This window comes from Camellia sinensis, chromosome 3 (assembly GCF_055761805.1).
Source record: "Camellia sinensis isolate YWXY chromosome 3, ASM5576180v1, whole genome shotgun sequence".
Taxonomy (NCBI): Eukaryota; Viridiplantae; Streptophyta; class Magnoliopsida; order Ericales; family Theaceae; genus Camellia; species Camellia sinensis.
In genome coordinates this window covers 17,725,289-17,740,138 of record NC_138963.1, presented here as the reverse complement: position 1 = coordinate 17,740,138, position 14,850 = coordinate 17,725,289, and the positions used below count along the sequence as shown (strand labels likewise).

Genomic DNA, 14,850 nt, shown 5'->3' with positions numbered 1-14,850 from the left:
CCTAGAAAGCAATCTCAAGTGAACCACCAACCAAAGGGAGAAGCAACTAAAGGTTTTCGTGATTGCTGCTAGGGTTTCAAACGCGGCTCTGATACCATGTAAGATTTCTGAATGTTTCTGTATATTCCGTTGTGTATCAATTACATCAAGACTAGTTTATATAATCCTAACGACTGACCAAAAAGGACCAAAAAAGGAAAATACAGAATTGACATCACAACTTTGCCTAATATGTATATACACAATCATGCCAAATATATAGAATGCCTAATATATACGATGATATTCTCACAGTCTTCACCTCAGAATTGTCTTGCCCAATGTTGAATCCACAATGCCGATGTCGAATCCACGACGATGAGCCACTCCAGAATCCACCAAAGCTTCAAGCCAAAATTTCACAGAATCCACCGAAGAACGACTCCCTCTTTTGTGAATAAAACAAAACAAACAAACCCTTTGATATAATCCACTCAATTCATGATTAAACTCTCACAGATATCAAAGGAAACAAGCAAAGAAACTCCATATGAAAACCATAATACCTAAAAAGAAGATCTGGCAGCTATATCCTAAAATCGGACTGAAACACTTATCTATAGAAAACAGATCCGTGATCTCCGCTCGAGCGCCCAAGAATGGACGCTCGAGCGAATCTGCGCTAGAGCACAGGAATGGCCACTCGAGTAGGAAAAAACAACTCCTGTTACTTTTGTAGGCGAGTGAAACTTCTGAAAGGTCGCAATCTCCGCTTGAGCGCAAGAATGGCCGCTCGAACAAACAAACAATTTCGACTGAAATTTTGCTTTTTGCTTCAAGGGCGCTGCCCCTCGACCCCGCCTAGGCGCTGCCCCAGACCCGCCAAGGGGCGCTGCCCCCTCGATCCTCACGAGCTGACCGGGCAACTGAATCCCCGACATAGTCAGCGAAGTGGCAAACATGAAAAAATTAGCACCACAAACTTCTCTACAAGGCACAATTTAGGTTTGATTCGCATCTAAAACTCATAGCCCCACTGAAATAAAAGAACGAATAAAATTACAACTGAAAAGAGTTTTGTCAAACGGGATTGCCAAGAATAAAAACCTAACATGGTGGAAATTCTTGTTTCTTCATGTTCCAAACCTGAAGATTCTAAGAGTTTTAATTTGTTGATTTCTTCAGTTCCCTTCCATTTTGTCAGCAAACAAATGAAGTATTACTAATTTTGTAGTATATTGGATAAGCTATGAAGGCGATGCTTAAAGAATAAAAGTAGGAGAAGGAAAGTGAAGGAGATCAAAAACAGATTTGTAATCTTATGCTGTTTTGAATCATCAAAACGTAGATATAGGTGAAGTATACACATGAGGATGGAAGGAATGTGTTCCCTCAGGGAAAATTGTTCGTGATTTTTCTTCTGGAGGGAGCTTTGAAAAGGAAAATTTTGGAAAACAAAGTTCAATCCTGTTTGAACAAGATAAGTTGGAGGCAACCTTTTTATCAAAGAAAGCTGATGGAACATGCTTTTGAATTTTCGAAGACTAATATAATAACTTAATTTTACTACAATGAGCCCACGATTTAACGGATCAAAGCCAACTGCTGCTGCAGTAACTTAATCCGATAATAATAAACCAGGAGAGGAAAGTGTAAATCGAAGAAGAATATCATCCACTAAACATAAGAAGTTGAAAGCTCTACATCTACTGATGAAACTCTCTCAGCAGCACCTTGTCTTGTAGACCTGGATCCAGGAGTAAGGATTACATCTGTTGCTGCTGGTGGCCGACACACTTTAGCACTTTCAAGTAAATCCACCTTCTCCTGAATACTGAGGCTCGCGAAGGACAGTTTTTAGGTGAAGTTACTTCTTTGTGGTTACGCAATATAGTTTTGTAGGTCATATGAAGTACGAAGCCATGGAAGATCTTTAGTGTAAAGCAAGACTCCTGATGCATCACGTTCTTACCAAAGTTTTAGATGTGGGATAGTATGGGGTTGGGGCTATGGAGGCAAAGGCCAGATTGGTTTGTGTTCTAGGATAAAAATGGTGTCTTTTCCTCTTTTCACACCTTGCATCGAGCCATCCTCATTTGAAAAAGATAGGTCTTCAGTAGTTCACCAAGGAAGCATGAACTTGGCAATTAAAGCTCTAGGAACTTACATAAAGGGTATCGCATGTTGAGGTCGTCACAGGGCAGTAACAACAGGTTTTTCCACAATCACATTGGATGATAACATTTTCAATTTTTCTTCAAGTGGACTTAAAATTTATAATAAAAAATAAAAAATGAAGATTCAGTGGACTACTCTAATATGGTTCAAGACTGAGTTTCACATTCGTAATTGACTATCTAGTTGTTGTGCCCTATTTCAGATGTCTTTTGTCCTTATAGTAATTTCCATCCCTTTTGGTTAACTTGGGATGCAACTTGATCAAGATTGCCTACTGCATCTTACCTGGTTCTTTTGAACATATATTAGTTCAAAATGATGTTAATTTATTGCAAGTTGTAACTATTTTATGCTGATATGCTTTCTTCCGTTCATCATTTATTTCATGATCAGATGCTGGTGCACTGGTTACTTTTGGTTGGGGACTTCATGGACAGGTGAGCCTCCTTATGTCAGAGCTTTATCTGGAAATGAGTTAGTTATGGTACTCCAACAACCACATATCTTTACCATTTCTTGCGTAGTTTGGTTCAAGTTTTAGAGTCCTGTATGTTGTTTATGGAAAGGATCTTTAAATGAAGACTAAAATGGTATTATGTCTAATGGATATCTAGCTAAGAGCTAATCTTTTCTGTAAACAAAGGTCTGGAGATGATTAGCTGGTGGAAAAGACAAAAAACTCATTGAATAATAGGGGAGAGCATCACGGGATTTGGGTGGTCAAACGTAGCACAGCATGAGCAGGGCATAATTGTGTGGTCTAAATCCTTATTGTGAGACATTTAAGTAGGCATTTCTGGGAAAAGAATAGATACAACAACATTAATGTGGTAAGAGTTTTGTATACTACTGTTAGCACCATAAATCTGCAATTTTTATTATTATTTATTATTTATATAATTGCAGGACACGTGTCATCCTTTTATTCATTTGGAAGTTAAAAGAAGTTATAGAGACAATGGAGAATATGAAGGACAAAGTGGATGAGTGGGAGGACACATGGCAAGACAAGAATGAAGATGGAAGAAATGGGTAGTTACTAAATAGTTATTGCTGTATTTTTTCTTCTATAAATAGCCATTAATGGTTACATTATAAAGGATCCAGAACTTAAATCAAAGACAATTGATTTCAATATTTCTTGTCATTTTCCTTATCTTAGGAGTAATTTAACATAGATTTATATTTCGAAGCATTTATTTTCAGCATTTTCATTTCGAAGCATTTTATGCACTTTCTTTTCGAAGCATAGGAGTAGAGGTAAGTATTTATTACTTTGATTGTTCACTCAATCATCTTTCTCCGTCCCTTTTTCTTCTTTTACTTTTTCTTTTCGCTACACTTGGCAAATTTGAAGTCCTCTTCGTTGAGGCAAAAGAACCGTCAACACAATCGCTTGATAATTGGCTTGAATTTAATCTATAAGGATTTTTCAATCCTTGCTGGCACGCTCGCATTTATGATATTTTCCTTCATAGGAAAAATAAGCCAACATTTTTGGCATGCCCAGTGGGACAGCCAAGTGTAAAAAATGACAAACTATTTGAATTTCGCCATTCGAACTTGTCAATATGAAATATATTGGCGTGAAAGAGAAATTTTGGATCTTCAAGAAGAGATCCATTTTCTTGATGAAATAAACTTTCATCCCTTACAATATTATTTGGTGGAAGAAAAAAGACACCATTTAATTGGAGAAATTCATCAACTTGATATGGAAACTCGCCAATGGAATGATGAGTTATCAACTCTCACTACCAAGTCTTTAACTAAGGCTATTGGTGAATTTTTTCATAATTTTTTCATGGTTAAAAATAGTAAAAGTAAAGAGTTGATTTCATCAATGGCGCGGGGGGTTCAAGAGTCCGTTTTAAAATAGCCAAATTATGAAATTAACACAACGAAAGAGCATGTTCTTGAGCCAAATTTGGCTAAGAATGATATTCCATGTATGACTCGGGGGGTCCAAAAACCAGATTTTAGAAAGTCAAGTCATGAAAATAACATATCTATGGGTGATTTTTATAAGCCATTAATGGTTAACATGGAAAAACAACCCACTTTGCTAAATAATTATGAAAACCTATTCGGCAAAAGTCATGTTTTTAAAACAAACATGGTCAAGAATAATGAACAAGCCACTGTTCATGAATTCAAAATTTTTGACATTTTTCAAAATGTCAAAAAGTATGAATTTTCAGGGTTACTCCATACCATGACTTTTGGTGTTCAAAATCCTTTTTGGATTTGTGGTTCACATCAAAATATAATTTTGACGATGTGGCTAATAAAATTAACAAATTGTTCTTATGAGTTCGAAGCACTAAGAACAAGGGATGACCATTTAAAATGCATGAATTTGGCTAGAAAAAGCCTGTGCATTTAAATAAATGGTTGAGAATGGCTTATCTTTTCAAACTGATGGCCAGTTGTTTGTATGTACATGTTGGCTACATATTTTGTAAAAGCCAGTTGCAGTTCGACACGTGGCATAGTAAGGGTAATAAAGGAAGGTTATTCAAGCCTTTAATCCTGATCGTACATGTGGCAATAACTATTGGTCCTCACATGATCTGAGTAACACTAGATCAAATAACGGGATGCAAGATGACGTGTCTTCAACGGTTACTCATATTCAAATCCAGTACAAGAGGGAAGCTCAACTGCCAGTAATGGCGTAATGGAGCTACTTTTAAGGAAGCATGATCAGCGATCATGGAGGAGCAGTTCGACGGATCGAAGTGCAGTTCGAAGGTCATCACTGACGAGTATAAATAGCAGAGCAGCCCCCAGGAAAAAGGACGGAACTCAGATCATACAAACCAGTCATTTACTTCATATATTTTCTTTTCCAGTCATTTACATTTCCAGTCTTTAAATACCTGTTCTTTAAATACCTGCACTTTAAATACCAGCACTGCACTTCGATTCATAGGAGTAGCTTCAAGTAGATTCAAGTAGATTGCTGTTGTAAACCTCTCTGAGGCTGAGTTCGGACCATTGTAAGTGTTCATTTTTATGAAATACTTCAATTGTTCTTCATATTACTGTTATTTTCTATTAACTTCTCCTAAATCAAGCCACCAGTAAAAGTCCTCTTCATTGAGGCTGAAAAGAACTAAAACACAATCGTCTGATAATTGGTTGGCAATCACAATTTCTGTAAGGACTGATTGATCCTTGCTAGCACGCTCACATTCACAAAAACACCCTTCGAAAAGCCAAAAAGCCAACATATATTTTTGGCACGCCCGGTGGGACTTAATTAAAAATGGCTAGAAGAAGACGACAAGGAGAAAGTGAACGCTTCGAAGAAGGCGTGGAAGGAGAGGTAGAAATACCAAATCCAGAGGATAATGTAGTAACACATCCCGTGGAAACTCCTATATTGTCAGAACCTATGGTCGAACAGACCAGTACTTCTGGACAAGAACCATATGTTCATATTATTGGACAAAACCAAGGAATTGGACCGTCCACTGTGCCATTTATTCAACCAACAAATCCATGGGATGGTTTAGTAAATGCCATGGGACAACAATTAATGAACACAATGGAAAGGTGGGCAACATCCTTTTTGGATCGAATGAATAACCACCAACCAACAAACATAAGACACACGGAGGAAGTCGTAAATGTCCCCCAACAAAGATTGGCTAGAGAAAAACAGCCTATGCAAGTTAATGGACATACTAATGGTCAAACTAGTACCCAAAACTTTGAAAGACCATCGCCTCAGTCTTGGTATGAACCCATTTCAAGGCCTATAGCAGGCCAAAATACCTCAGTACTTAATAATGAAGCCACACAAGTTGGTGGATCTGGCCAAGCACAAGAAACTGGCATAAGAGTGGTTACAAATCCCATGTTCGAAGCCATACCTGGCACGAGGGGGTACACTAATCCCTTATTCGAATTTACACCCGGGGGGTTGGAGGGTTTTCCCACAAATGGCAGAGACACAACACCTGTTCCAGCACCTTTTGCAGGTCCTTTCGTGGGTCATGCTCAAAGAGGTTACCCATACCCTCAACAGCAACCTGCATTGCAAGGACAACCAGCCCCAAATTTACCGCCTTATGGACCAAGAGGATCACAAGCACAAGTTTGTCCACCAAATCCTGTGTTTGCCCCTCCAGTAGTGGTTCAGCAGGCACAAAATATGGTCCCTAGAGACCAGATTGCTGATATTGTTAGGGAGATATGTGGACCAATGGCTCGGGGGGTCCAGACTCCCATATACAAAAAACCATACCCAGAATGGGTGGATAGGGTACATGAATACCCGAGGGGATTTAGGATACCAGATTTTACCCTTTTTTACGGGACTGGAAATCAATCAACGATAGAACATATTGCTAGGTTTGCTGCTCAATGCGGTGAGTTTACTAACCATGACTATATGAAACTGAGATTATTTCCAAATTCCCTAACAGGGGGAGCATTTGTATGGTACATCAACCTTACACCTGGCTCCATTCAAAATTGGCAACAAATGGAAGAGGCATTTCATGCCCAATTCTTCCAATCAGAGCCAGAAGTATCTATGACAGATTTGGCTAGATTGAGTCAAAGGCCTGAAGAAAAGGCTACTCAGTTTATTGCCAGATTTAAAAGGGCTCGAAATAAATGTAGAGTTATCCTGCCAGAGCCAGAATTCGTCAGATTGGCTCAAAATGGTTTGGAATTCAGGCTTCGAAAGAAGTTTGATTCAACTGAATTCAGAGATTTGGTCGAACTGACCTATAAGGTGTCTCGATATGAAGCATTATTAGAAGAGGAACAAGATCGAAATAATGCATCATATAAGACATATTATAGAGATCCTAATTATGAAATAGATGCAGCAGAGATTGTAGGCAAAGAACCCGTAATCTGTGAAGCATTAATTCATAAGGATACAATTATAGACCAGCAGTTTAAAAAGAAAGACTTTCACAGAAAATACTCTTTCGATTTAACAAAAGCAGATGACATCTTTGATCATTTGCTCGCGGCTAATTTCCTTAAGTTACCTAAAGGAGTAAAACTACCATCTCCAGATGAACTGAAAGGAAAAGTATACTGTAAATGGCATAATTCTTGGTCTCACTCGACTAAAAACTGCATTGTTTTTCGAGACAGGATCCAAGAACAGATTCGAAATGGAAGTTTGAAGTTCTCAGCTAAAACAGAAAAAGCCATGGGAATTGACAGTGATCCCTTTCCAGAAGTTGGAGAGGCAGCAGCCAATGTCATCACATCAGACTTTCAGAACTTGTCCTTGACAGAATTGGAGGAAGTCAATGTGCAGATGCATGTTGCTAATCAAACCAACATCAAGAAGAATGCTAGAGGCCCACCAGTTATTGAACAAGGTTTCTCGCACCAGAAGGAACACTCTGATGAAGAATCACTGGATGATGATTCTTTAGAAGCAGCGGTGATGCAGAGAATGTGCCCCAGGTGCAGACTCAGTTACAAGTGGTTGAAGGGGCTCCCAACTTATGGGAAGCAATACTACAGGGATGTTCAGAGACGTCCTAAGTCAACCAATGCTTACAACAAAAGGCCGTATCCGGCTAGTGATAGGCAGAGACCACCAGTGGTTGAGCCTGTGGTGAACAGAATGCATGACAAAGGCAAGAAGCTCTTGCATGAATCCAGGCCACATAACTATTATAGAGTGGAGAGTAGCCATTCCGAAAGAAAACTGGAGAGAGGTTCAGTTCATGGAATCAGAGCCAGAGATTGGCCCCCTAGGCCAGTTTCACGCAGGACAGAAAATGGTCACCCTTATCAAAGGTCTGAATCAGATTCAAAACATGAGGACAAAACCAAGCACTTACCTTCACGGCCAGTTTCGAAGATGGTTTCGAAGGTGGAAAGGGGCAGTTCAGCGTCTGAATCAGCAAGTTCATGGGTACCTGGAGTCCCAGACTGGTTTGTAATGCAAAACAAACCTAGAGAATTGCCTGTTCGAGGAGATGTTGTAAACCAAGGCAGGATGATCAGGCCTCCTATGGTAGCTCCAAATAGCTGGGTGCTGCTTAAACACCCAAAGACGAAGGAACCAGGAATGGTCCCAGTCATCTCAAGGTCACAGAGAAGAAAAATTCAGCGCAGGTACACCCAATACCAGAAAGATCTGAAGGAAAGTGGAGAAAATTCTTCACCAGTCAAAATGGAAGGAAGGAAGAACCCAAAGTCAGACCATGCTCCAAAGCCGGTTCCACAGAGCAAAGTGGTCTGCAGCCGAGAACAATTGGCTAAGGTTCATGCCGAACTAACAACCAGAGAGAAGTCTAGTCTTGTTGGATTGGAGAAGACCCTGATGGAGACAGATAGCGAGACCGAAGAAGAGAGTAACGTAAGCCAGAAGAAAGAGGTTGTGGAGGAAGAGATGTTCGAAGCCTTCATGGCTGAGCAAACGTTTCTGACTGAAGAACCAGTTGAGAAAGATCCTTCGAATGGATCAGTTAGCAATGAAATACCAGAATGCATCATGCAGGATGTTTCTGAGGGAGTCGACCAAAGTAACCAAGAGGGGGAACAAGTACAGCCAGCCATCCAGTTTGGCTCGTTTCCCCCAGTCTCAGTGAACATGGTACACATACTACCACAGGAATTCCGAGCTGGAGATGAAAACCAAGAGGGGCAGGAAGCTGATCCAGTTCAGATTTCTAGTGAAGACTCGCAAGCAAGCATGGTGCAAGATAACTTCGAAATGGTTACACCGATGGAAGATGAATATGAAAGTGAGGAAGTGGTAAGCATCAATCTATCGTATCCATTCGAGTACCCCTCAGATTCGATGACGCAGCACGTCAGGCCTTTGTACATCAAGGCTTTCTTTGATGGAATACAGCTGAACCGAGTCCTGATAGATAATGGGGCAGCAGTAAACCTACTCCCGAAATCTTCTTTGAAGAAACTAGGAAAAAAGAATCCCAGGTTGATACCAACCAGCACAACCATTGCTGGTTTTGCTGGAGATAAGCAAATGGCTCAGGGGATTCTTCCCATTAATTTAAGTGTGGGAACCAGGGATTGTATGACAGCATTCTTCGTAATCGACAGTAATGCTAAATACAATGCTTTGCTTGGAAGGGATTGGATCCACACTAACAAATGTGTGCCTTCTTCTTTACATCAGAAAATCATGATGGCTCTAGGCAATGGAGAGACAGAGGAAATCGATGCAGATCCTCAACCCTTCATAGCCTGTGCAGACTTTGCAGAGGCTAAATTGTATATTGAGGGAGTAACACCTCTCAGTATACTGATGAAAGATGACAGCTCAGCCGAAGTGACGGCTGATGAGGAGGTGACACACCTGAAGCACTTAGTCCAAAAAGGTGCTGATGAAGAGGTTGTCCTTAGAGATGACAATGATGCCTGGTTATAGGCAAAGAGAGGAACCGCAAAAAGCCAAGTCCTTGGCTTTGATTAAATTTTCAGCATTGGACATAAAAGCAATAGTCCAGAAGGTTCAGGAGCAAGAGAGAGAGGCCATGATAATTGGCCGCAAACAGTAGAAGCAACAGGCTGGAGTCTTGACTCTTGATAAGTACTGTGCATTGGACATTGAAACAAAAGTCCAGGAGATACAGGAAGAGGAAGCCTTGTGGACAGACTTTGTCTACGAGGAGGAGGACAGAGATATTGAATTGAAGAACTTGGGGGCAGAACCAAGCTTGAAGATCACTTCAAAGGTAGCAGAAACCAGAGGGAGTTCTCATGCACAAGACCCTTTAGAAGAAGTAAATCTAGGGGAAGGTTCTGTACAACAGCCCACTTACGTAAGTACTTGTTTGAACGCTCTGGACAGAAACCAGCTTTTGGTTGTTCTAAAGAAATACAAAGATTGCTTTGCATGGTCTTATAATGAACTACCAGGATTGGACAGGTCATTAGTGGAACATAGGCTCCCTATGAAGCCTAATTTCAGGCCATACAAGCAGAAACCAAGAAGGATGAGTCCAGAAGTAATTCAGAAGGTCAAGGAAGAGATCCTTAGACTCCTCAAGGCAGGTTTTATTAGAACAGCCAGGTATGTCGAGTGGCTATCTAATATTGTGCCTGTAGTCAAGAAGAATGGCAAAATGAGGGTATGTATCGATTTCAGAAATTTAAATCTGGCAACTCCTAAAGATGAGTACCCTATGCCTATAGTGGACTTGCTGGTGGATAGTTCAGCAGGTCACCAAGTCTTGTCAATGATGGATGGGCATTCCGGCTACAACCAAATCTGCATTGCAGAGGAAGATATCCACAAGACAGCATTCAGATGTCCTGGGAATATTGGCACCTTTGAGTGGGTTAAAATGCCATTTGGTCTAAAGAATGCTGGAGCTACATACCAAAGAGCCATGAACACTATCTTTCATGATCTTATTGGAGGATATCTGGAATGTTATATTGATGACATTGTAGTTAAATCCCAATCCATGGAAGAGCACCTGTTTCACTTAGAAGCAGCTTTTGAAAGGATGAGGAAGTTCAAATTAAAGCTCAATCCTCTTAAATGTGCTTTTGGTGTATCATCTGGAAATTTCTTGGGTTATGTTGTTCACAAGAAAGGAATACAGATTGATCAGAATAAAGCCAAAGCAATCATTGAAGCCAAACCCCCATCAAGTAAGAAAGAATTACAAAGGTTCCTTGGGCAGGTTAACTTTCTTCGAAGGTTCATTTCTAACACTGCAGGGAAAACTAAAGTATTTTCTTCCTTGTTAAGGCTGAAAGATGAAGAGGAATTTGTGTGGACAGCAGAGCACCAAATTGCTTTCGAAGGTATCAAGGCCTACTTGGCTAACCCCCCAGTGTTGATGCCACCAAAGGGTAACAACCCCTTGAAGTTGTACATAGCTGCAGCAGAAGATTCATTGGGAGCTTTCTTGGCCCAAGACAATGTAGAAGGCAAGGAGCAAGCTGTTTATTACCTTAGTAGGTTTTTAAATTCTTGTGAATGTAAATACTCAGCTGTTGAAAAGCTGTGCCTTACTTTGTATTTTGCTGCAATGAAATTGAGATACTATCTTTTACCTACAACTGTCTTGGTAATTGCAACCACAGATTTGGTTAAATATATGTTATCTAGACCAATGTTGAGGGGAAGAATTGGCAAATGGATGCTTGCCTTATCAGAATTTCATCTAGAATATGTCCCTCAAAGGGCAGTAAAAGGGCAGGTTTTAGCCAATTTCTTGGCAGATCATCCATCTCAAACAGAGAGTCAGGAGATAATGGAACTTGGTATGACCAGTGTTGAGCCATGGCAAATGTGGTTCGATGGGTCGAAAGCAAATGGGTTAATTGGAATTGGTATTGTAATCAAGTCTCCACAGGGGACAGAAACTACCCATGGTTTTAGAGTGGATGAAGCTACCTGTTCCAATAACCAGGCTGAATATGAAGCCTTAATTGTGGGACTAGAGATTCTTATTGGATTACAAGTACATGCAGTTGACATATTTGGAGATTCTCAATTGGTGGTTAACCAAGTGAAAGGAATTTTCAAGTGTCAAAGCATGAGTATCCTGCCATATTATGTTGTTGCATTACATTTGCTTTCTCAGTTTCAAATAGCAAATGTAACTCATGTTCCAAGATTCTTGAACAGTAGAGCCAATGATGTGGCTCAAAAGGCTTCGAACTTCAAGAGAAGGGATAATACCCAACGGGACATAAGCCAAACAACATATCAGCAATTAATTCAACCTTTGAATAAAAGGAATGTGATCTTGGAAGTCAATCATAATGACTTACAAGAACAAGATTGGAGGCATCCAATAATGCAGTACTTGGCTGGTCCGTCTTCGAAGGCCAGTAGAAAAGTTAAATTGCAATCTATGCAATATATAATATATGGTAATGCTCTCTACAAAAGGGGGGGAGATGGCTTATTGTTAGAATGTCTAGGCCCGAAAGAAGCATTAACAGCCATGGCTGAGGTTCATGAAGGCATCTGTGGTGCTCATCAACCTGGTGTAAAAATGAGATGGTTGCTTCGAAGGCATTCCTATTATTGGCCAACCATCCTTAAAGATTGCATAGAATATGCAAAGGGGTGTCAGGCATGTCAAAAGCATGGCACAATAAGGCACGTGCCCATAACTGACCTACATGCAGTAGTGAAGCCTTGGCCATTTAGAGGGTGGGCCATGGATATGATGGGAAAAATACACCCACCTTCTTCGAAGCATCATTGTTTCATTCTAGTGGCCACTGACTACTTCACTAAATGGGTCGAAGCTAAGCCATACAAGGCTGTAGACCAAACAGAAGTTATTGGTTTTATTAAAGACTTAATCCATAGATTTGGCATCCCGCAAACCATAACAGTTGATAATGGAACTGTGTTTGATGGGAAAATGGTGAAGGCTTTTGTGGCAGAATTTGGAATTAGCCTTGTTAATTCCACACCCTATTATGCACAAGCTAATGGTCAAGCTGAGTCATCCAATAAGTCTTTGAAAAAAGGAATACAAAAGGTTGTGGATGACAATCCCAGGGATTGGCATAACCTATTATTGGATGTTCTGTGGGCATATAGGACCTCACCGAGGTCAAGCACAGGAGTCACTCCCTATGCTTTGGTGTATGGACATGATGCAGTCTTACCAGTAGAGATTAATGTTAAATCTTTGAGAGTAAGATGTCAAGATCAATTGAATCCTGAACAATACCATCAAAGTATGTGCTTAGAATTAGAAGGCGTAGATGAAGCCAGAATTTTGGCATTAAATAGCATTCTTTTCCAAAAGAAGAAAGCAGCCAAGAATTATAATAAGAAAGTCAAACACATTGGCTTTGATGAAGGTGATTTGGTATGGAAGACAATACTCCCAATTGGGATTAAAAGCCATAAGTTTGGCAAATGGTCACCTAATTGGGAAGGACCATATCAAATTCATAGGGTTCTGCCTTTTGGAGCATACCATTTAAGAAATTTGAATGGTTATGTACATCCCAAAAAGATTAATGGCAGATATTTAAAACCTTATTTTCCAACCATTTGGGAAACACAAGGGATAGAGTGAAACACCATATGCAAAAACACAAGCTTGTTCAAGTAATATTCAAAATATTGTGCTTTCATAAAGAATTAAGTACATCGTGCCACAAATTGGCCCAAAAATCATTACAATGCTTTAGTTGTTTTTGTACAATAGCTTTCCTATTGCTAAGAGAAGGAAATAATTGAATAGCCGCAGCCATGTCTTCTTTTCGATTAGCCAGCCCTTGATTGGTGATGTGCAGTTTCTTATCAGTTCGAACCAAGGCTTGGTTTACCGCGGCTAACTCCTCTTCGAGCTGAGCTTTCTTCTCCAGAAGTTGGACCCGAAAGAGGGAGGCAGAAGAGTGTTGTTCTTTCAGAGATGATACTTCGGTATGCACTTGAGAAACAAAACTCTGGTCCTTAGCCAGCTTATCATCCGCAGCCTTAGCAGCATGGCAAATGTTGAGATAAAAATCAATAGTAGCTGCAGCCTGAGATAGATGACTTGAGACACTCATGGCAGACTGCTCAGCAATATTACAGCATTGAAGGAACCCATTTCTGATGATAGGCCTTTGTAAAGCCTCGAAGGGGATCCTTGAAAATGAAGTCAGCAGTTGCAAGCATGTGTCCAAATCTACTGAAGGTACAAAAGGCTTGTTACTGAAGGAAGGAGAACTCTCGAAGATTTCCAATAAGGAGTTAGCCAAGGCTAACGGCTCAGCTTCAGCAGTAGAAGTGGGAGAGGTAGAAGGTATGTCAAAAAGACTAGCTAGTCTTCCTTCAAAAATGTCTACCTCATCCCTTGACATTAAGGGCATAGAGAGTGTTGTGGTGGAAGACGCAAAGGGCTACATAGGGATGGGAGAAACAGATGGAGCATCTTTGGCAGCCTCTATGGTCTTGGCCACCAGCAAATCAAGAGAAGAGGGACTGGAAGTGGGCATTGGTGATGAACCATGAATTGAAGGGCTACCAGTGTCTTCTGTGGAAGAATCAACTGCCATTGGGAATGGAGTAGCAGTTGGATTTTCTACAAAGGATGGAGAAAGAGCAAGGCTCGAAGAAAAAATAGATTGAGGTAGGTTACGAGCCAAAAAAGGGAGGTATGGCTCTAATCCAAGAAAGAGAGAGGCAGGAATACTGGGACTTAAAGAAGGTACGCCAAATATAGGCTTTGGAGATGGAAGTACGATTTGAACAACCCTGACCATTGTTAAAAGAAGAAATGCAGAACATTGTTAAAATTCAATACCATAAGCTGACAAAGCAAAAAACAGCAGAGGTATGAGAGAAATTACTTGTCCCAGAGGCACTGGTACTGATGGGAGAATTGCGGAGAGAATAGTGTCCAGCAGACCGTTGTTTGCTGGCTAGTTCCCTTTGCAATGCATTGGCAGCGGCAGTTCTCTCTCTTAAAATTTGTTGTTGCCGTCTTTTCTCAGCCCTTTCAAAGACGACTATGGCTTTGGAATGTTCTTGTTCCACGGCCTTGGCGGCTGCCTCATGAAGGGGATCTTCAACCAAAGCAGTAGTTGAAGCAGTCATTTTTCTTCTCTTTCCTATGGCTTGGGCAATTGTCTCCGAATCAGAATTCTCAAGGGAGATATCAAACTCAGAAGGAGAGACAGTAATCTTTCTTCTCCTTTTTCTTTGAATTGGCTTTGTATGCCCCTCAATTGTTTTCTCAGCCCCTTTAGCCTGAGGTT

General features: G+C 40.5%; 1 protein-coding gene across 4 annotated transcripts in view; it reads left to right on the top strand.

Annotated features, from left to right (window-relative positions):
* LOC114300886 (uncharacterized) overlaps nt 1-14,850 on the top strand; it is a 34,656-nt gene that overhangs the window by 12,025 nt on the left and 7,781 nt on the right. For all 4 annotated transcript variants that reach the window (XR_014363516.1, XM_082919189.1, XM_082919188.1 and 1 more), the window contains exon 2: nt 2,551-2,594. Coding sequence is in view for 3 of the 4 variants with exons in the window: in XM_082919189.1 (XP_082775315.1) it covers nt 2,551-2,594 (44 nt within the window). In the remaining variant the exon portion in view is untranslated. The remainder of the gene's footprint in view (nt 1-2,550; nt 2,595-14,850) is intronic.